The sequence below is a fragment of the Aythya fuligula genome, chromosome 3 (genome assembly GCF_009819795.1).
Source record: "Aythya fuligula isolate bAytFul2 chromosome 3, bAytFul2.pri, whole genome shotgun sequence".
NCBI classification, from domain to species: Eukaryota; Metazoa; Chordata; class Aves; order Anseriformes; family Anatidae; genus Aythya; species Aythya fuligula.
The window spans coordinates 32,180,528-32,203,538 of NC_045561.1; the positions used below are offsets into that span (position 1 = coordinate 32,180,528).

The following is a 23,011-nucleotide window of genomic DNA, read 5'->3' on the forward strand; positions in this document are numbered from 1 at the left end:
AAAACATTTTGCAGTACTTTGTGGAGAATGGGGAGGAAGAGAATGTGTTACCTGAGGCTAAGCCAACACTGCCAAATCCAGAAAAAGTACTTCCCAACTTTTGGGTCTGAAGAATCCTATCTCTGTGTTGGCACAACACCCAGGCATGCCTCAGCACTCCCTTTTACTATCCATTTTTATGAGACAAGAAATGGTCTCAGAGCTGGAAAGTGGTACCATGTTCATGCTCTAAATGATTGGAGGACCAGGAGTTTGGACTTTGCTTTGGCTCCTCTCATGCACAGTTTAGACTTGAGCTGAGAGACTACATTCCAACTAATCTTTGTTGAAGATCTTATGCAACCAACAGTAAATTCCTTGCAAAACTTCTAAGTATTACATGTGACTGCTTTCTAATGCTGAAAACATTGCATTCAACATAGAGAAGTACTGTATTAGATTTTGCTTTAGCAGATAAAGGGGAATTGACCACAAGCTATAAATCAGTGCCAGCTTTCCTACCATCTAATTCTCTTCACTCCACTATGTTAAGGAGAAGTATATAGGCTACATGAATGAATATCACAAAACTGAAAGCACTTAGGAGCCAGCTAAGGGGTAGACAAGTATTGTAAACAGAAAAATGTGAATTAATATTGGAAATCATTTCAGGTAATGCCACACTTGAGAAAAAAGACCATGAATGTTGAAAAATAAGAATTTGTTGTAGAAGGTGTGTGAAACCACTTGAACAGTAGCCAAATGAGTATCAGAACAAATGGAAGAAAGGGGGAGCTGATACAATGAATACAGACAAGTTAGAATAGCAGAGCTGGACACCATGAAAGAATATAAAGGGAGGTCTGTGACTAACAGAATTGAATATGTTTAGAGGATTATTACTGTGTAAGCTACCTGTTGTTGAGCTGTTACAAGATCTACTAGTAGAATTTTCATTAGTCAGAGAATGAAATCTTGAATATATTTTTATTGTCCTGTATTTTGGACTGGACAAAACTAGCCATATTTACATTGCAAATTATGACTGTTTTGCTTCAGTAGTTTGCTTCAAAATGCTTCACACAGCAGTGAAACAGAGACATCTTTAAATGACTGAAAGTTAATTCTTATATCAGAATTCTGTAATAGTAAGAAAAAAAAAACAGAAACATTTTTGACAGAATTTGTGTGGAGAGATTAGGGGTGTGGTAAAAGATGAAGATAATAGGCCACTAGTGCAGAGTGATCTTGAACACATTGTAAACTGGGTATGAGCAAACAATATATATTTTAATACAGCCAGTTACATGTTGAAGAAGGAATCTCAATCACATGTGTAGGATAGTGGGTTTCCTTCTGGGACACAGTGATTGAAAAGGATTTAGGGGTCAGAGATAGGTAGCTAAACATGAGCTTCCAGTGCAACCCTGTGGCCAGTAGGACTAATGCACTGTCTGGAAGATAGAAAAAGCATAATATACATAAGAAGTATGCAAGGTTTTTTTACCTCTATTTTGCACTTATGCAGCTGCTCTTGGCACATGGTTGTACTTGGACATTTAGTAGCCCAAAATTCAAAATGGATGCTGCTCAGTTGAAAAGAGTTCAGAGAGGAACTCAAAAAAGATGATGGCCTGGAAGAGAAAGGATTGAATAATTTTAAGCTGTGTATTTTGGTAAAGAAAAATTAGGGGAGATTTAATTATAGTGTTCTTACCATCAAAAGAAATCATAATTGAAAGTAGAGAACTCTTGAATTAAACTGCCAAATTTATCACAATGAGTGTCTGCAAAGTTGAATCTGGACTAAAATTTAGGCTAGAAATTAAGAACATGTATTTTGGTTAGGAGCAAAGCTGAAAAGAATCCAAAATATCATAAAGTGTGTAGTGTTCTCTTTCAGACAAATTAAACTCTATTTCCCTGACATTATTAATTTTGTTTTCCCGTCTCTTAAATGTCATTCTACCCTTGTGTAATCAGCTCTTCTGGTTTCCAGTATTTTTCTGGCAGTTTTAAAACACTGACAGCTTAGTTTCGAGAACAGTGTGCATGCTGAGAAGGTACTGTACTGCACTTGTCTTTGCTGATCTCCAAACTTACCTGTCTTGGACACCTTCAAAGAGCTTCACAGAGTATGCCATTGGTCTACAATTGCCTTGATTTCATAGAAGACTTCATATATGTAGGTGTTGTGTGAAATGCAGCACACTGACTTTTCCCTTAGCACCTTTTACAGATATTACCTTCCCCAGGCTGCATTTGTTCTTTCCACATGCACAGTGCCTTCAGGACACTGGCCTAGAAGGTTTATATACACAAGATACAATCAGTCTGCATTTAAAGAAAATTCTATAATGGCATTATGGGACTTGAAATAATAGTGCCGAAATTGTAGTTTATCTAGACTATCAAAATTATTGTCTACTTTGATGCATTTTGCATGACTCTAAAGATGGCTGGAAATTTAAGCAATAAAAGACACAGTTAAGAGTAAGAAATTCTATCTGTTACGATGGATGAAAACATCTCAAGTATTTTTTTTCTAAGTTTTTGTTTGATCTCAGCATGATACTGAAAACTTCTTAAAGGTTTCAGTAAAGCAAAATGCCACAGGTACAATTTTATTCTATTTATTTTATTTTTTACAATTCTTGTGAATGTATGTCTTGAAAAAAAAAAAGAATGAATGTATGTAATCTTTGAGTTCTGATGGCAGGTTCTGTTGGTAAGAAAACATCAATCAGAAAGAAATTCTTGGTTTTTAGATAAAAAGTAAGTTTGAAAGGCAGTATTTGGAAAATGCTTTCTAAATTCCAGAAAAAGAACAATGATTATGAACTCTTATATACCAAACTTTTGGGACCACTCCCCATAAGAAAAAAAAAAAAAAAAAAAAAAAAAAAAAAAAAAAAAAAGTAAAATGAGTATTTGGCTTTAAATTGTATAAAATCAACTTGCTGGAAAAGATGCAGCTCCAGACCTGCTGGTAATACAAACACATGGAGCCAGATGCACAAAGTTGACAAGCATACAGCAATCAAGAAGCAGTGAGAAGGAGCCATCTGAGAATTCCCCTAATGCAGAAGAAATGTTGGCTTGTGTAGAGCTTATCCTGACATCTCACAAATCATTCTCATCTGCTCATCGTCATTGCAGAGAGTGATATAGAGGGAGTATGGTAAATCAGAACATACTGATGCTTATACAGAGTTTAAAAAAGATCCCACAAGATTTGGTTACTCCTGAAAAAGAGCCTGATTTGCCTAGCTGGTAGATACAAAAGCTTCATTTAAGACTAATTGAACTAAGGCTTAATATTAAGGGAATGGTTATTTGCAAAGCTACTAATGTCTCTGTTTGCAGATATCAATGAATGTGAGAGATCTGACCTCTGTTCACCTCACGGGGAGTGTCTGAACACAGATGGGTCCTACCAGTGCATATGTGAGCAGGGCTTTTCTGTGTCTGCAGATGGCCGAACATGTGAAGGTGAGACAAGTCATAGTAATGCATGAGCTTCCCCCTGCATTCCCATTGCTTTGCTGTTACTAGTTGAGTAAGAAAGACAGTCAGTTTGGGTGTAATACTGCAAAAATAATATTAACTCATCAACCTGCCACCTAAAGGTCCCTTTTTTTTTTCCTCTTAAATGCATGGCATGATATGTTGCTGTTTGTGTCACAAGAAGTGTAACAGGAACTGTACAAAATGGGCGACACAGTAGAATTAATGTCTGTTAGAAGCTGTTTTACTTGTCTTGACTTTTAAAAAATTCGCCATCTGAACATCAGATTTTATTTTTGAAAGCAAAAGAAATTAGTGAAAAAGAAGGAATACTGGCATAACTATAGCAAATGATGACAGAGATGGCAATGATATCCTTATACTAAAATATGTGAAACCAGAGGACACCTGTAATAACATGAAAGTCTATTCAGAGGTGGAAAATTATTTCTGTCATATAGCATAGGTGAAAGAAGAAATATTTAGAAAATGCAAATAAAGTGAGGTTGGAATTTGGGCTTCTAAGAGGTTTCAGATGGGTAGTCCTTACAGCCATATGTATTTAGTGTTATTTAATTTAAAGTGTCTTACATGCATTAGAAGCAAGCCTGAGCTGCCTAAATATTCTTATTGCTGGATGTGAGACAACAGAACCTGCCTTGTCAAGACCTTGACCACCAGATGAAGCATCCATATAACAGAGCTCCAGTGAGAAATTGTAGTAAAATGCTGACAACGATAGCACTTCAGACATTTTGAAATGTCAGAAATTGAGTAAATCTTAGTAATTAGATCTTTGCAGTGATAAAGTCAGTTTACACTTTATATGCAAGCTTGCTCATACAGGTATTTTTCATTTAAGATTGTAAAAGTTGCTACAGTAATAACACTGGTGAGAAACATCAAGAAGCCTAGAATTTAGGTCCACCTAGGGTTTTTATTTGGTTATAGCATGAGAAAATATCCTGTTGCTAATGGAAAGCACACAATTGCTAGTGATGTTGCTCTCCTGCACTTGATTTAAAACAGGAGACTTGCTGTCAATGATACCAAGAAGATATGTGGCTTTATGTAGTCAGTGATGCTGACAGAAAACATAAATTCCCCTGACTGGATGAAAAATGGCTGTTCTCATGGATGAGAGGACTTTACAAGGCAAGAAGCCTTGTGGGAAAAGTAATGATATTGAAGAGGAAAAAGTTACGCTATAGTAGTTCAGCAGGATGTATGCAGAGGAGAAGACCTGGGCAGAGGTAGCTCAGTGTTAAAATCTATGGGTGATGGATCTCAAGCGTTCAAGAAGTAAGCAAGCTGTTCTGTTCCAAATTATAAGCCAGTAAATCGTCGTATAACTGGTTTTCACAAGCCAGCTCTTCTCATCAGTTCACTTAGGCCTAGTGAAAAGGTTCTTCCTCCAGTAGAGAAGATGCATGGAAACTTCTGTAGCATTTACTTCCCCTACTTTTACCAGAGGAAAAACAGCATTATTATTTCACCTGACATATAACTCGATATGTAATAAGTAACATAATAACTAAGCACATGAAATACACTATTGGCAATGGTATCACTGTTATGCTGATGTAAGAGGATGTGTGCTCTATATTTAGATGTGGTATGATATTAAACACAATATTAGTGTTTTAATTATTGTTGGTAACTAAAAAATCCTATAGATATTTTGTTGCTTATTCATCCCTAAACATTTACTTTGTATTGTGATTATGGTATGAATTGTAAGAAACATTTTCTTACTGTAATAGAAAAGCCTGGTCAAGTAGACTAGAGAGAATGAATCTGAATAGTGATTGGTGGAGGAGCCAGCATTTTATGATCCCAAGTAATGAGGACAATTCCAAGTTTTTTGGTAATGAATTGCTAAAAGCATGTTCATGGACTCTCTTGGCAGCATATATACATCTCACTCAGTCTTTAGGAAGGGTATGGTTAAATATCTTCAGTTTCTCGGCAAGAAAAGTAGTAACAGGTGTTTTGCCTCACCGTTGAACATAGTTTAAAAAAAAAAATTAAAAAGTGTAGCATGCTATTAGTAGAAACCAAACACTTTATTCCAAACCAAATTTAGAAGAAGACTTTCTAACCTTGTAAAATAAAACTCTCAGAAATTAAAAAGGCAAAACTGAACAGAAATACAGCTTAAAAAAAATAAATGTTAGCGACATCTAATTTTAGGAGATATACCAGAAATAGTGAGTCCTCTCTGTCTGGATCTCTGTCAGGTAATAAGTAGCACAGTTTCCAGGCATGGGTTACCATCACGTATGATAAAGTAGTACAAAGTTAATCTTCATTAGAATAAAAAAGCCAGTTTTATGAAGTAGAAAAGGATGAAATCATAAGATCTGTTTCTAGGATTGTGAGTAGTTTTGGAACTTTTTTAATGAAGAATAAAACAACAAGTACAAAACCAGTTGACCGTGCTTCACAAGTAATTGGTGGTGAGTATGGAATACAGATCAGACTTCATATTCAGCACTTGGAAAAGTATTTTAATAGCTTGGCGAAGCAAGGGTACTTCTAGTCTTCTGCAGCAGCAGCAATCCTTTTCTACCATGACTAGTTTCTCCATTCTGTCATTTTAATAAAAACAATTATATAGCTGAAGAAAATCATTTAAAGGGAGCACTGATGACTTCAGTGTTAGTATTTGTACTGGTGTTAGTTTCAGGAGTTAGCTTCATGCAAAAAGACAAGATGAAACAAAAGGATCAAAAACAAAAGGAATGTGTGACATTCCAGGTACTGAGAAAGGATGTGGCTCCCAGCCGCAGAAGCTACTGTTCTTTACACGAAGTTTCTCTGTGAATTTAATTCTAGTTAAGTGAGTGAGAATAACTGTTTATACCATCAGAGAAAGAACCTGAGGAAATTTTGCTGGATTCAGACGCCTTTCTGTGCCTGGGGAACAGATTTTCCGTATCTCCAGACTGTTTTTGTATGAGTTTGAATCATTTTTTTTGAAAAGTCAGAAACAACAACAACATGAAACATTTAAGAACCCCATGTGGTTCAGTTCTGGTATGGAGCTTTTATGGCAATTGGCCAAAGAAAACTGAACAGCTGCAGAGACTGTCTTCTTCCAAGGTGCAGACAAACTTTTGTTGTGGCAGTGACATTCCACTGCTGCCTGGCCCCATGTTCAGCAATTTGGCTGCACCAGGCTCTCCGAACACTCTCGGAGCACTCCCTAGCTCCCTGTTGAGCTCTCAGGGGTTCCTGTAAAGGCAGGGTCTTACCTAGTTGGCTGCAAGTCAACGGTGTTGGCAAAAACTCAGATTCAAGATTCTCTGATGCTTAGTCAATATCCTGCCCCAAGCACCTCTTCTGTCTCTGTGTCCAATCCCATCTGTCTCTCAGTTGCTCCCTCACTTTTCGTGTCTGCTGCAAGCCCCTAGCTTCACTGCTTGCCTCAAGAGGCACTCCAGAAGAACTTGTTCATCCCATCAGTGCTCTGCAACCTCTATCTCTGTTTCCTGATAGAGATGTTTTAGGACAACAGCTACTTGTTATCTGCACAGCAGCTAAAGAAATAAGAACACAAAGGGAAAAACAAGAGTTTCTTTCTTGCCAACGTCATTGCAATGTTTGAATGACCATCCAGAATCATTGTCTCTAGATGGCCAAAATCTGTATTCAAATATTCATTGCCCTGATACTCTCATAACAGTGATTTTTATGTGTCAGAAGCACAACCTTGTTCTCCTAAGCACTGTACAGAGCTGTCCTAGCAATAGTTTCTCTTCCAGACACTTTGCAATGTAAATTTTTGCAATTTTTTGCAAAATATCATGCCTGAGGTTAAATATACGTTCACCTTGTTCACATTGGCAGAAAACAACGTGGTGTTGAGCTGAATAGAAGTAAGCTTGAGTGCACACGTGTTGCCTTTCTTTAGATCTTGATGACGTTAGATCAAAGGAGTTATGATTAAACCAGGCAGCACCAAGTCATGGATTCTAAAGCAGGTCATAATTATAGAGCTGTCTTACTCGCTGTATAGACACAGGATATGTTAGTTTCATGTTTAGTTTTTTCTCCTTGCTTTGCCTCTATATAACATGAGAATTGCCGATTACAAGGTTCGTGCTTTACAGCACGATTAAAGAAACAAATGCCCTTTCCGGCTGTAAAACAGGAGTCCTTTGAGTGAGCTGTCTAGACAAGGAAAAATATTTGGTGCTTGGACCTTCTCTGTAATTTCCCAAGCACTAAAAGATCCAGTCATATTCAGACTGTGTACTTTTTAAAAACAAAACCATCTTCTATGCATATTATATACTAAATTAGGGTACTTGCTATGATCACAAATTTTGTCTCTGCAGCTTTTCCGTCAGTGACCTTAGTTTACATTTGGAGACCACGATCCATTCCCCTATTTGTTTTCTTTAATATTTAGCTATTAAATAAAAGCAAAACTGTAATTCATGTAATTCTAAAATCCCCAGTTGTCTCTTCTGTCTAGGCTTTTTACAGTGTAAATGTCCTGTGGCTCAGGAACTTCTGTTATTAAGCTATAGCTGGCCACTGAAAATACAAACACTGTATTATTGTCTGTTTTCTTAAATTCCTGGCTGTCAGTCCACCACTGCTTACTCAGTTTGAATTCCCTTCTTAACTGGGCCTTCTGAATAAGAGATACAGTATTGAGATTTTTTGCCCAGATATGTAAAACTCCAGATTGTGAGAGACTAAAAATTAATCTGCAATGTCATGCAAGTCTAATACTCAGTAGCAAAAGCGACGGATGAAAAAACCACAATGATAGCTGCTGGTGTGGTAATTTTATCTTTCTCCCAGTAACTCCATATCCATCTTTTTATAATTCTGTCATTATGGTGACTAGAAAAAGAAAGGGTATCAAATAGAATACTTAACCTTTCACATTTGACTGTTTTTAATACAGGTATATATTGTTTTCTCTTACTGCTGAATTAATTCTACTTGGGAAGGTTTGTGGTAGATTCCAAAAACTTCATTATTCACAAAGCACTCACGTTTTTATATACGGTTCCTTCAGAATAAACACAGTAGCTATTATATTCTTTGCCAAATAAAAAATAACCCTTTATAAAATTAATTCCTTTAATATTTTTCTTTGTTTAATAAATCAAGATAAAAAGATTATTGGAACTTCAGACAAAACCAACAAACCAAATATAATATTCTGCAAGTTCCATCTACAAGTACTTTTTAAAAATAATTATACTCATAAATGTCTCCTAGATTTCAGTGTATTTAGTACATGAAGTTTTTGCATTAATTTTATGTTTTAGCTGAACATTATTAACCAGTGGATCAGTTCAGTGAGAGGAGCGTTTTCCATCACTTAAACAACCTTAAGATGATATTAGATGCCTTTATGAAAAAGATGTTACGATTCCACAATTTACCTGGTTAAAAAAACATGCCAGAGGTGGTTGTTTTGTTTTGTTTTGTTTTAAATTTATTTCAGTGATCAGGCTACATTATGTGGATAGCCTCTTCTGGTCTTGAGTGTCTATATGGAGTTCTAAACCTGTCTCAACCCCAACCACAGCAAATAGGAAAGACTCTTTTTCAAGACCCCAAAAAAAGTCTCAGCCTGAGGCAGACAGAAGTGTGTTTGGATGACTTTGGGTGATTAAAGAGTGAGAGGGAAGCAAACAGGCAACCTGTTAGGAAATCTGTGAATGGTAATGCAGATAGCGTGGGGATTTGTGACCACGTGGTAATAAATGGTTAGAGACATGGCTTCAGACATGGTTAAAAAATGAAAATATCCTTACACATTGAGTGCTGCCAGGAGAAGAAGAAGGAGTTGCATCTTTGCTGACTTTTTCTAAACCTTAGACACAGCCATGAACATCTGGAGGGAGCAGGCAGCCCTACTCTTTCAGAAAGACACCAAACAGCAGTGCTGCTCACCTGTTCAAAGGTGTCCTCTCTGTGTCAGTGCAGGATTCAGTCCCATCAGCCCTTTAGTTCAGTGAGCACTTAAGGCCTTCACTGGTGAGATCTGTCACATGAAGGTCTACCCTAATGTGAAGAATTAATGACTGTGCTTGTACCCAGGTGAATCAAAAGCAGGTCACTTTCTTCACCATTTAAAATGTAATTACCCCTGAGGCACAGCACGGAATATAATTCCAAGTGAATACCATCCTTACTTTACAGTCGTAATGGTTTCTAGGAAAGAAATACAGCAATAACTTCTCTGCTTCAAACTGCATAGGAATTCAGAAGGCAGAAGGTACTAATCCTAGTACCCTGGCAGGTTCCCAGTTTTCTGAGCGAATGTTCTTCCTCCTGAAAAAAACAAACTTTAACATCTTAAACGATGATCAAGGCCTTAGGTTTAGATCTTAATTCAAGTGAAGATAAAAATAATATATTCCTCACACTTACAAAAATAAACCATGTTCTGCCACAAGCAGCTCTGCTTTGTTATGATTCTGTGATTGTAGGCTGGTGGGCAGCTGAGTCACAGAACAGACTTACACAGTGACTTTTACTTGTAAGGCCAGCAAACCACTAATGGGAACTACAAATGAAAGGATGAGTATGGAAAGCATACAAGCATTGTAGTTTGTTTGCCTACTCGAATAACATTATTCATATGTGTAAACCTAAAGGATTAAAGCCAGAATTTTTGGTCTGTAGCTACTTACCACTTACCACATGTACCATGAAATTCTCTTCTCTTTCAAGAGCCAGAATGAGATCTGTGCAAGCACTTCTAAGCACCACATAAACTCTTTTGCCCACATTCAGCACTTCTACACAAGGGATGTAACCATACTCTTAAGCACTTGTTGCGCAGGGGGTTCAGTTTCATGTACGTTGTTGACTGCGTAATGCTCCACTGGCAGAACCTGTAGGAAATTTGGAGGGAGAGAGGGTCACATTTAAATTGTCTTTTTCTGTGGCACAGCATCATGCTATGATTGGGCAGGTTGGTGAAACAGGTGGAAGGCAGTTGACAAGAATCATTGTCTGACATGAGATATTTCCTGTGAAATTAACAGTGAAACAATCATCAAAATTGTACATGATTTAAGTTGTTGGGTTTTTTTGTCTGTCCTTTGTGTGTTCCTTTCCAGTGTACAGAGAGAGATCACTGTATCTGTTTGCAAAAACAGCCCATCTGTTGTTTTTCTGCACTCTTCATGAGTATCTGCCTTTAATTGTCACATTGACATTGCCTGTCTGATGTTAAATTCTTCTTTGCAGATGTTGATGAATGTGTGAACGGCACACTGTGCGGCAGTCATGGGTTCTGTGAAAATATGGATGGCTCCTATCGCTGTCTCTGTTACCAAGGGTATCAGGATGCACAAGATGGGCAAGGTTGTACAGGTGAGTTTCTACATGTAATTTGTCACTCCTGCAAGGTTCTAGTGAGCAAAAAGCAGCTTATAAGCAAAACGCATTTCTTCACAAGAACATTTTTGGTTTTGTTCAAGTTGGGCCACTGAGCAGTGAAGTTGAGCTGTGCTTTATTCGCTGAACTCTGTGCCAGGTGGAAACTTAACTGTGTAGCCACTTAATGAAAACCTGTTATTAGGATTGAATGGAAATCAACAGCAAATAAGATGAGCCACTCATTTTCTCTCTTTAAAAAAAAAAAAAAAAAAAAAAAAAAAAAGTTACACAAGAAAACCCACTACTTCTGCATGTCAGAACCATTCGCAAACATAAATCGTAACAGATTGAATTTAATGCTTTAGCCTACTTAAATGCAACATCTGTTTAGTCTCTTAACTGAATAACCAGAAGTCTGTACTACCTCCTACAGGAAATAAAGTCTGGCATGTGGTACAGCCAGTCTGAATTAGACGGCACACCTCCCTATGCACATTGTATTTGAACACATTTTAACATTGGCTTCAAACTCCCAAGAAAGATACCTAGCACTGTGAAAAGACATAAGATTTTTGTAAATGTGCAAATAGTGCATGTTTCTTTTGTAAGTAATAGGCTTCCATATCTGTTGTTAATAGCGATGGTTGGACCTGAGAACCATCTGAGGCAGCACAAGTTTCTAACGTAAAATTAGTACCAGATCAAGGAAAGGTATTCATTAAGCAATTTCTTCAACTCAGAATCAGGATGAAACACATTTACTGGGAGCACAGGCCTACATGGTATAGTGAACAGAAAGGAGTTGGAAGTTGTACAGGAGAGTTTATATCTGTTTTCTAATATATTAAATAGTTTTATTACTATTTTTTCCTGCCATTTAGCACTTAGTTTACAACACACCAATGCATATGTGATTTTTCACAGGTGAAAACCAATTAAGCAGAAAAAAAAAAAAAGTAAATGCTGGTGTAAAATTAAATTCTGAGTCATAATCTCTCAATTTTTATTTTACTTAATACACGTGATCTCAAGAATATGGTGGGAAATTATAAACTGGTCTTATAATTTGATGCCAGTTATCCAGCAGAACAGTTTTAGGAGAAAGATAAGTATTTATAATTCCTGGCTAGGCAACATCCTTCAAAGATGACTTCTTCCTTCTTGATAGGAATCTGACAAAAAGATAAAGAAAAATCTAAATGCATTTTCTGAGCAAACTATAAATTAAATATAAAAACATACAAAAATCAACATTCAGTCATATAAATGGGTTTTAATTATTTCTGGAAAAGACGTAAAAAGGATAAAACATTGCCTCGCAACTTACACTTTGAACCCTACTCAATTAAATATATTTCTGATTTGTGATATACAAATTATAATTTTCATATTCTGGCATTAGTAAAAAGACTAAGTAGATTTTCAAAGGTAAAAAAGGTTCAAAACTTTAGCAACCTGAAATGGAGTAAAGTTAAGTCATCCCAAGAATATTTCATAACCTTTGTTTAAACAGCAGACAACTCTCCCATCAATTGAAAGCATTTTCAGGGTAATTAGCAGTTATATAGAATCCAAGTTAAAAAATATGTTTGTTTGTTTGTTTTCTTTTTCTACTTTTTTTTTTTTTTCTGTTTGTACTTGGCCAGTCAAAGTTATGAGTAGTTTGGAGCTTCTAAATGTGGGATAGAAAATTTGCACTGTTCTGCAGGGGCTATCCCAGGAATAACCTTTGTGGGTTGCAAAGCAGCCTGTGAGGACTTGCATAAAGGGAGGCATGCAGTGGAGGTGTGGGTGGAGAGTTCACTATTCAGTGAATGTTCATGAGAAAAATGGGATTTTGAGGGGAAAAAAGGGGGTTTCTCTTTTCATAGTGCAGTCTGAATCACACCAAAGCATGCTCATTTTACTCCCTGAATCTAGAAAGAAAAGAAAGTATTAAAAATGAAAACGAAACCCAAAGAAAAAGTGAGGAAAAAAGAAAGAGAGGAAGAAAGAAAGAAAGCTGGTGTTCCAGTCTACAAGCAGCACTTAATCAGCACCAATATTTTTATGAAGTGTACTGTGGCTTTCAGGTACCTGTATTTCAAAGGGCCTAACTACTTGTTTATGAATCCACTTAGGCATTAGTGAGTTTTTAATCTTTCCCCAGAGATCACATCTGTAATCTGGCAGACAATATTGGCACAGATACAGCAGATAAAAGCAAAAACTGTCAGCAGTGGGTCTGAATCGATTTACGTTTTGGCCTTTTTCCCCAGATGTGAATGAATGTGAAATGCTGAGTGGGGTATGTGGTGAAGCCCTCTGTGAAAACGTCGATGGTTCTTTCCTCTGCCTGTGTTCTGATGAAAACCAGGAGTATGATCCGATGACCGGACAGTGTCGCTTCCGTACCTCACCAGGTAAAATACCAGCAGATTTTTTTGCATGCTTGTCATGATTTCTACTGAACATGTAACCCATGCAAAGGTAAAGTTGGTGGAAATGCTCGTGTAGTGGTCTTCTCATAGCATTATGTAGTACTAATATTACTCCTCAGAAACGGTAGTTTGGAAAACCGAAAGGCAAAACAGAGTTGTCGGTCACTGTGTGTGCTCCCCCTTCCTTTTTTACTCCATCTTTTGTCCTGTTTTTCTGTAATTCACCATAAAGATTTTTTGAGGTTTCATTCAGGTGTTTTGGACATTGCAAATACCACGAGAAATACATTAATTAAAAATGAATTTAGAACTCTCAAAGTTGCCTCTAGATTTTTACACTGATCCAGTCTGGAGAGAACAAGACTATGATAAGGAGCAGCAGAGTACAAGAAATGAAGGAATTAATGCGCACAGGTTTTTTTTCCTCCCTGGAATGCAAATCTTGGTATTTTCTTAATTTGTTCTTACACTGCAGACAGATCTAGCCTCTGGAAAACTTCAGAAAAAAAACGTCTCTTCTGCCAGGATGCAGACTCTGGAGCTTAAGTAGCTGTGGCTATTTTCTCCTCTCACTTGTGGTCTTTCAACTTGTTTACAAGACTGAAACATCTGTGACCCAGTATTTAGATCATTGAATGTAGCACTGAGCAGCACTCAAGATGTTGCCTGTGAAATATCATTAACAGCTGACTGACAAACTGAAACTTTTGCAGAATCTTATGAGAATAATTTGGGCTAGCAGGAATGAAAAATAAAACTAAGATGGCTGAGGCAGAAAAGCAATGCCCGGTGGCACTGCCTCCATTCCTGTTTGCAAGTAGTGCTTGCAATGTTGCAGTACCTTTCCATCATGAAGCAGATTAGCTTAGGTGGGAACTGATGATAACTGAAGTAGTAGCATTTGCAGTTCTTCCAGAGTAACATTCTCAAGATTTGCAGATATGAAATACATCATTGTTTTGGTACTGTAAGAGGGTGGTTCTTGGGAGAATTCAGCTACTGGTTGAAACAAAACCAAAGATGAAGTTAGCAGAGCACCTGAGCGTGGTAAAAAGAAGTCAAGTTCTGGGAGCATTAAAGGGCATACCCAACTGTTACTAGCGGGAGGGAGGGGATGAAAACCTATAGTGTGGCTGATTGCACTGTGAACAGATAATTACTCTTCTGTCAGTACTAGCTCCATTTTGTTCTCATCAGCATAGCTTTGCTGCAATTGGTTTGGTAGAAGCCATTCTCCCTTCTCTGCCAGCATTCATTGGGCCCTAACACAGCATGTGCTTCAGCTTTGTCTCTTCTCTGATTAGATCATCAAGGAGGAAGATCTCACACAGGAGATTGGAAAGTATGCAAATTTGGACTCAGTGAGATATTCTTTACACCATATGCTCTTGAACAAGAATAAGGAAAAGTGACAGTACTAAGAGCTGTTACTACTTGTCTTCCAAAGTAAAAGGAGGAAAGGACTTCCATTAGTTCAAAAAACATTTGCTTTCCTGTACATCCTACAGCCTTGCTTGTTGTTTTTTTTTTATTTATTTATTTCCTCTTATAAATTGGTTTCTGCTTCTGAAGATCTCAGGGACTGAGTCAAGTGGTGACACTGCCCTGTGTTTCTCTGTATTAGATATTTCAGGAGCTGACAATTTGCTCTTCATTCTCCTACATCTGCTCATTTAACTTGTTCCTATCTCGTTCTGGGAACAAATGGGTGGCCCTTGTGCAGCTGCCAACTGAAGAAGAAATAAAAACAGTCTTTTTCTTCCCATTTGTAAGCGGGCAGAAGCTCCATGTGGTCACTGCAGGATAGGCAACAACAGCTATGTTGGTTTGCTCAACAAATCAACCCTTCCCAATTAACCAGCTGCAGCACGCTCATATAGGAATAGCTTGCTACCTTCCTGCAAATAGTGATGGAAGAGCCACACATCCTGAAGTGTTGACAAACCACATACTCAAATCATGTGCAGTGCTTTGAGAGCCCCTATAGTGCATGTGGGCATCATCTTTCAGCACTAGGTTGCATCATGCCTATTTTGAGAAAGGAGGAATTTTATCTGTTATCATGTTGCAGATATCTGTAGTTCAATGTGTTTTACTCAGCTTTTGCTTATTTCTCATTTTGCCATTTTGTGCATAAAGAAATGGCTGTGCATCTCATTCCAAGTGGAAATTGGATGCTGTTTCTAAAAATGGGTGAAAATTGTTCAAATGGTACTTTAATCTGGGAGCTTTTTTTTTTGCATGTGGTTCCTTTGTGGAATAGCGTGTTCACGTTTTTTCTTTACTTACCTCTAGGGGTCTGGGTACTTCATTCTGTTTAGATTTCACTTGACAGAAATTCATCTGTTAGCTGTGTCCTGAAGCAACCCTCTCAGTGTATGTATTGGGAAATCTACCCCATATTGTCACATACAAAGAAGAGTAATTGTGCTAGGTTTGATTGTGTAATTCCCCTCCTGTGTGCCCTGCCATTCACAAAATGTAACAAACAGTTAAGAAGGAAGAAAAGAAAAAGGAGGAAAGAACTAGTTATTGTGTTCTTCTATACCTCTATGTGCCTAAGAAAAGAAAATGCTTGTTTTGGATTACTGAGTATTCTGATTTATTCTTTAAAAAGATTTCTAAGGTCATTTATTATGAACTTGTAGCAAGTACCAAGCTGAATGCAGTTAGAGTAATAATCCTTACTAAAACTTTTAACTATTTATGAATTAGCATACGTGAAGCATATCAGCAGGAATCTGGCCTACGTACCGAAAGGTCAGTAAGCTGAGAAGGTTGGATTACAGTTTAGGCTATCAAAGGATTCCAGTGAGAGAGCTCCTCTAAGCTACTCGGGCCCACTTAGGGGCCTGCCTACAGCTAATTTAGACATTTTCTCATGGTTACGTGAAATGCAATCAGTTATTTAGGGCGAGATGGTTAATGGTATTTTACTAAGATTTATAGATGAAAATCATAGATTCCGTGTCCAAACATGGTATGAATCCTTCCTAGACTGGTTTGTATTAAAACAAAATAAATCCCCTCCAACCTAACCAACTACCACAAAAAAAAAAAAAAAAAAAAAAAAAACAAAACAACTGCTACCAATAAATCTGATCCTGAAGCTTCAACAAAGCTAGAAATTTTGTGCCTGAATACAAATTCTAACCTTCCTAAATTCTAATGTTTTAAGACTTTAAAGGAAAATCCTCATGCTTCTCTTATTTTTTTTTACGATGGTATGTGCCTGTTTTTCTAAGTTAAATCACAATCTGAGTTTGTCATGTATGAACATGGTCTTAGATAACATTTTAAACATGGAATTCCTTAATTGTGTGCATACATGTCTCTGGACATACACCACACACGTTACATGTTGTAGGTTGCAACATGTGTAGCCAGTTGAGAGATCTATAAGAGTGCACCCTGACTGTAGGCACATACCAATGTATTTTTACTGTGTTTTTTAGAATCAAGTTCAGAAAGTATGTTACTCAAGCCGTTTGCTCAGTCACCAGAGTATTTGCTGAGGTTTTAGAAGTCATAAACTTGTTATGGTGATTTTCACTTTAGAAACCACCTGACTGATTCCAACAGTGAACAAGAAGCAGTGGTACAGGGTTACAATATTTAAGGTCCCATCAGCTCTCTATATGTGGTAATTTTTGTTTGTTTGTTTGTTGTTTTGTTTTTCACAGATCACTGTGATTTAGGCCTTTACTAGGCAAATATATGATTGTGCCGAAGTCTAAGCCTATACTAATATCCTGATCATCCACTGAATCCTATGACACTAATGCACATTTTTGCATCAGTCACATTCTGAAATACATACAAAAATGTTGGATCAAAGTTATATTAAGGGATATAAATCTGTTTCTAATTAGTACTTCATAGTGCAGTCTAGCAACACCTATATAGAAACTCTCTTCTAGGCTGTTAATGTAACAGTCATATCAATAACCTGATAAAATTATGTTACTTTACCAGAGTAGAGAGAAGGGAGAGAGATTTTACATTTTCTTACAACAACAAAACACCTGAAAGAACCAATTATATGAAAAAATAAGTATCAATTTCCTATCATATTTGGTCAAAATATTTAGTAAAACTACTTTCAAAAACAACCAGTTAGCTAAATGGTTACTAGTTAATAATGTATGAAAGAAGTTATAAGCTTGTAGACACAGACTGGTCTTGGTTAAAAAAGAAATAATAAAGATTTGTGTCTCATTTGCTTTCCAAACATTCATGACGCCTGCTTGACTAACCCTCAGTCACAGCTGTGTAAACAACAGACTTTTTAAGCCGCTGAACAGATAATGGGAGGAGAAACCGACACATCATATGTAAAATGGGAATAAACAATCACACGAGGAGATTTCCCCCTTCCTCCTGAGGCAGCTTCTGCTGTTCTCTCGCTGGTAAACAGTGTGAAAATCGCCATGCTTTTTCTCCTGTTTAAGCTGTTGGCTTTGATTCAGTTAGACAGATGGCAATTGGCCAAGGAAAATGTATAATTTGGTGGCTCGAGTACCGCTCTCTCACCTTGGAATAACAGATTTAGTTCAGTTGAGTTTCTGTGACACACGATAGCCTTAACTTAGTTCCTATTGGATAGCAGCTGATACCACAAAACCACCATACTTTATGAAATTCAGCACATTATGGAAAATTGTAATTATCTGATGAGGGGAGACCACAGACTAAACTAACAGAGATGAAATAAGCACTCAGCTGGGTGTTTCCTTTAATGTACAGCTTAGTTATACTGGCAAAAGAGCAAAGGAAAATTTGCCTTGTAGGTGGCAACATTGTACTAAATTTGAATGGAGGTGTCTGCCAGCCCCTCAATCTCCAAAAACAGACACAGTCACTTTTCTGAGGAAAATAGAAATAAATCCAATTGTCTGTTTGGAATGAGAAGCCCAAAGAACTATTACACACGTTCATTCTATTAAAGTGCAATAATAGGCAATCATACTGGCATTTTTAAACCTGCTTTTCTCAAAATGAATCTAGTATTTGCATGCTCAGTAAAGTTGCCTTGCCTCATCAGCTTGGGGAAATGAGGGTGGGCAGGGATAACAGGCCTGAGGTAATGAGCTGGAGTTCATCCAATTCCTTTCGTATCTGTTGGACAATCACAATCACCACCTTCAAGTTCCCACCTCACAGCCATTATTTTTAATGTGGATGGGACTAGAGAAAAGACCAATTCTGTATCTGGCATAGAGAGCCTGAGCTTTACCTCCATGAGACAGCCAGAGGGAGGAGCAGATGCAGTGGTACTCCCAGCTAGGCTGGCCAGCCTTGAATATTTTCTTAAAAAGAGCTGCAAGGCAAAGGTGGAGTATGTGCCACAACTGTTTGGGTCTTACTGCTACTCTAGCATTTTGAAACACACTGTCACTCAGGTGTAAAATAGTTTTAATTCCCACCTGGACATGTGTTACTGTCTGCTGCTTGCTATATTGTGCAACAGGCTGAGAAGAAATGAACAAATCTCAAACGGAAAATCATACAACATGCAATAATTTGTAGTAGGTTTTTATGAAAAAAAAATTGTTAAGTGCTAGACATAAAGAATTTCCCAAAAGAAAAGGAAATGAACCAGTCACCTCAAAATTTATCTAAAGCTCCTGAACAAAGTTTTGGTTTTGATTAACAAATATAAGCAACTCTGTTACCTCATGGATGGCTTATGAAAAGTTTTTCATATTCATTAGGTTTGAATAACAATCCTATGTGATAGTTTCTACTTCTGAGCTCTTGCGGAAAACTTTTGTGGAAGTGCAAGGTTAGATTGGCAGGATTCTGCACATATAGAAGCTTTAACTATGTATTTCTTTTCCAACTCACTCCTTCATGTACTTAAGGAGCATCTTGTTTAGACAGGTCTTTGACCATTAATAGGGTTTGTTTGTTTGTTTGTTGTTTGGATCTATGGGAAAAGAGTATTTTACCTCCAGTCCTTGCATTTACCATCAGAGGACCCACTGAACTGCAAAAGGCAGAAAATACTGTTTCTTGGCTGGGTGCCTGTAAAGCCTATTTTAAAATAAAGCACAGAGTCAGTTAACTCAACATCTGCATTATATTCCTCTACTTACGATGTGTTTCACGGTTACTTTTGTGAAAATCATAAAAGACCTTGTTTTCAAGTGTGGAGTGTGCTTTCTTTCCAGTTAAATTAAAAGGAAATATTAATTCTTTTGAGAATCCATCCTTTTCAGTTTGCATCTTAGCTCCTTTATCTGTAAAATGAGGTTGTAAGGTTTGCTCACCTCTTTGAAGGGCTTCAAGATTCATACATGGAAAGCATCATGTTGGACGCGATAGTTAGGTACTTAAGCATGATAGCAGGTAGTTTCATGCATCACTTGAAAGTGGAAAAAGTGCAAATGTGAAGAGTTCCATTTTTGGTCAAGTTGGAGAATAAGTCTGGAAAAGAACTGTTATAAATTCCTATCATTCTTACTAAGAACAAAAAGTTTAAACCAAAATTTGTGCTTAACTATTTTCTTAACTAGACAATGCTGCTCTTCACTGTGGTGAACTGCAGGGGTATTATGGCTCTCCTGATTCGCCTATAAAAAGGATGTATTTCACATGTTATCTTACATAGTTATTCTCTTTTCTCTTTTAGAATTGCCAATAGAGGCCGATCAACATGAAGATGGAAAGAAGGAGTGCTACTACAATCTGAATGATGCTAATTTCTGTGACAACGTGCTTACATCTAATGTAACCAAACAGGAATGCTGCTGTACTTTGGGTGCTGGCTGGGGTGACAACTGTGAAATCTTCCCATGCCCTGTCTTTGGAACTGGTAAGAGGAAGCTGTCTATCCATTTGTAAAATTTTGAAGCATTGTGTTTATGCTTTGCCATCAGAGAAGGCTTACCCATTAAATCCCATATTTTGTAAAATATAGACATGACTTATCCGGTGGAGACTTTCACAGAGGAAAAGTCAGTAGGAATACTTCATATCTGGTGTAAATCCACTGGCTTCACTGCAGTTACCCGAGGGAGAAAAGTGCCCTGTTACTGGGCAACATTATCTCCAACTGATTTTAAACAAAGATGGATTGTCACAAAAGGCTTTTCCAGATGCTTTAGTGACATTTTAGTTAGATTTTTCCCACAAGCTGGAAAACAAAGGTAACCATTACAATGTTTTTGAGTCTGCAGTTATTCTTTGTACTGTTGTTTCTACACCACTATGAAATACTGATGTATATTATGACATTAGTTTTACATTTTGCTACTTACTGACCAATACAGTTAATCATGTTGTCTGCAGACCATTGTTTAATCTCTAAATATTAAATTAGAAAAACATAGCCATACTATAGTTGTCACAAATATTGAAAACAGTACTTGAAACATAAACAATGATGGCTGAAATTCAGTATCCAGCTGGAAGAAATCATGTAAGAGAACATGTGTAAACTTTTTGGGATTAAACACTAAAAATTACTTTTCACATATATGTATCATCTTGTTTAGTTCCTGTTGTAACTGTAGTTTAAAATCACTAAAACTGTAGTGAAATGTGTTAAGAAAAGATTCTCTCTGCTTGGCTAGGATTACTTGACTCTGTAGAGCCTCCAAGATGCTTTAATTTCCTTCTGTAATTGACACCATGTTCTCCTGTTGCAGTTAATTAGTGTTTTCCCTGTTTAAGGCCTGAAGAATGTGCAAAGGGGCTTGTATCTCAGTTGGGGTATGTCTAGATTGCAGCTTGCAGTATAGCTCAGAAAGGCCCATGCTAGCTTTAATTAAGATAATCTGGCTACTGGTATTGTTATAACTGCAGAGCACCATGAAACACAGCAGGGATTATATTCTCCTGCCACAAAGCAAAGGGAAACTAGTTTCCTTGGAGCTCTGTGATGTTTGGGTTCCCTAACTCTGCTTTTCAAAGCTACCTTTGCAAACTCAGAGGAGGGGAAAGTTGGGTGGTAAGTGGATGGTTGGACCAGATGATCTTGGAGGTCTGTTCCAACCTTTATGATTCTATGACCAACATCCCCTGTTTATCTAAAGGTGTGCATGACTGCTTGATAGATGTGAATAAGGCAAAAGATTGCCTCAGGTTTCTCAGACTACCCTGAAACACACATGTAACACATGTACACAAGTAACTTTCTGAACAGCATATGTCTTTTCTCTCCTTCTCTCCTAGCTGAATTTACTGATTTGTGTCCTGAAGGGAAAGGTTTCATTCCCTCTGGAGAATCATCTTACGGGCTTCTTGCTGAGAATTACAAAGGTCAGTACTGACTTGTATTAAGTTTAATTATTTCAGAAGTTCTGGTAGTTGATTGACTAGAAATGTGAGCCAGCAAAGTAAACATATTTATTCAAATTTTATAAGGTGATAAAACCAGCTTGTGATATGAAACATTACTGAAAATCACTGTTTGATGGACAGTTAGAATATTAATTGCACAGTCTCTGTAATATTCTGGTTTAATTTATGGTAAGTGCTACAGACCGTCAGAATAGGTGCTGATTCTGCAAACCTCAAATACTCATTTCCATATGAAAATCTATGAATGCAAATCTGTAGATAAATGAGTTGGGAGAGAGAAAGTGGTGTTAAACATTAGACCTACAAGTGAGGATGAATATAAAAACTGAAGAGAATTGTAGCAATGGCATTTTCATTACAGAACTTAATGAACAAAAGACTAGGGAAATGTGAGTGACAGAGTCTGTGGGTGCGGACAAAGGGGAGTTGGCATCACTAAGAGGAAGAGCTAGATCAGTGAAATTCCTTTTTAAGTTTGAGAAGTAGCAATCCATATAAATAATCAGTGAAATTATTTTTCCTCAGCATATGGTGTAAATACACTGCATTTATTAGCTAAAATGAAATCAACATATTGCCTTTGGGTTACATAGTAGTTACAGTATCTTAAAAAAAGTATACACATTTTATACATTTGTACCTACTAGAATCGCTGTTTTACAAATCAAAAACTTTAGTAGAAGTTACTATGTATTCACATCACATAAATATGCAGTAAAAATTGCTATTTTAAAAAGTGTAGTATTAGTAGAGGCATATTATCACGTGGTTGATAGATAAACATTTTTCAGAGTTGCTTCTGGCTAAATGACAGTCAGACCTAATTCTGAGAGATGACAAAAACTGGTAGGACTGAAAAGACTTTTTTCCTAATGATTTTTATGTGTACTTTTTTTGAAATACCCTTCCTCACTGACTAGGACACTCTTAGGTCAGTTTTCCTATCCAGTTACTGAGCTGACCATGGCTAAGTTCAGTTCTCTGCCCTACTTATATCTTTCTGTGTTATTCTCATCAACTATTTATTTACGCCTTGCCTTGCTTTTTACAAAATGAGGAAAATTCTACTTCCTTACCTTGCAGGAACTTGAAAAAGATTCTAAAGATTATAAGGCACTAATAGACAAATTCATTCAGACTCATGTGGGTGTTTAAATAGGGTGCTCATGTAAGACCTCCACTCTCTGGAGGTGTCTGTTTGTCCTCTAGCTTAGATGGGGTAAAAGAAAAAGTGTCATGGGATGACGGCAGACCTGAGATGGATGGCAGCAGGGGCGAGTGTTTGCTAGGCTGACAGTTTACATCTAGATGAGTCAGGACACTGTCACATAGCTGCTCTTGAGGGACCTAATATTCTCTGAGAGTATTTCTATTTGGGGATTATTTAAATGTGTTATTTATCTCTATAGAGATTTCTGTATAATCTTTGCAGTGGG

General features: G+C 37.2%; 1 protein-coding gene across 5 annotated transcripts in view; it reads left to right on the forward strand.

Annotated features, from left to right (window-relative positions):
* The window catches only part of LTBP1 (latent transforming growth factor beta binding protein 1), a 199,938-nt gene that overhangs the window by 155,470 nt on the left and 21,457 nt on the right, over window positions 1-23,011 (forward strand). For all 5 annotated transcript variants that reach the window (XM_032185002.1, XM_032185001.1, XM_032185003.1 and 2 more), the window contains 5 exons: window positions 3,346-3,471; window positions 10,717-10,842; window positions 13,107-13,250; window positions 19,903-20,085; window positions 21,447-21,533. In XM_032185002.1, coding sequence (XP_032040893.1) covers window positions 3,346-3,471; window positions 10,717-10,842; window positions 13,107-13,250; window positions 19,903-20,085; window positions 21,447-21,533 — 666 coding nt within the window. The remainder of the gene's footprint in view (window positions 1-3,345; window positions 3,472-10,716; window positions 10,843-13,106; window positions 13,251-19,902; window positions 20,086-21,446; window positions 21,534-23,011) is intronic.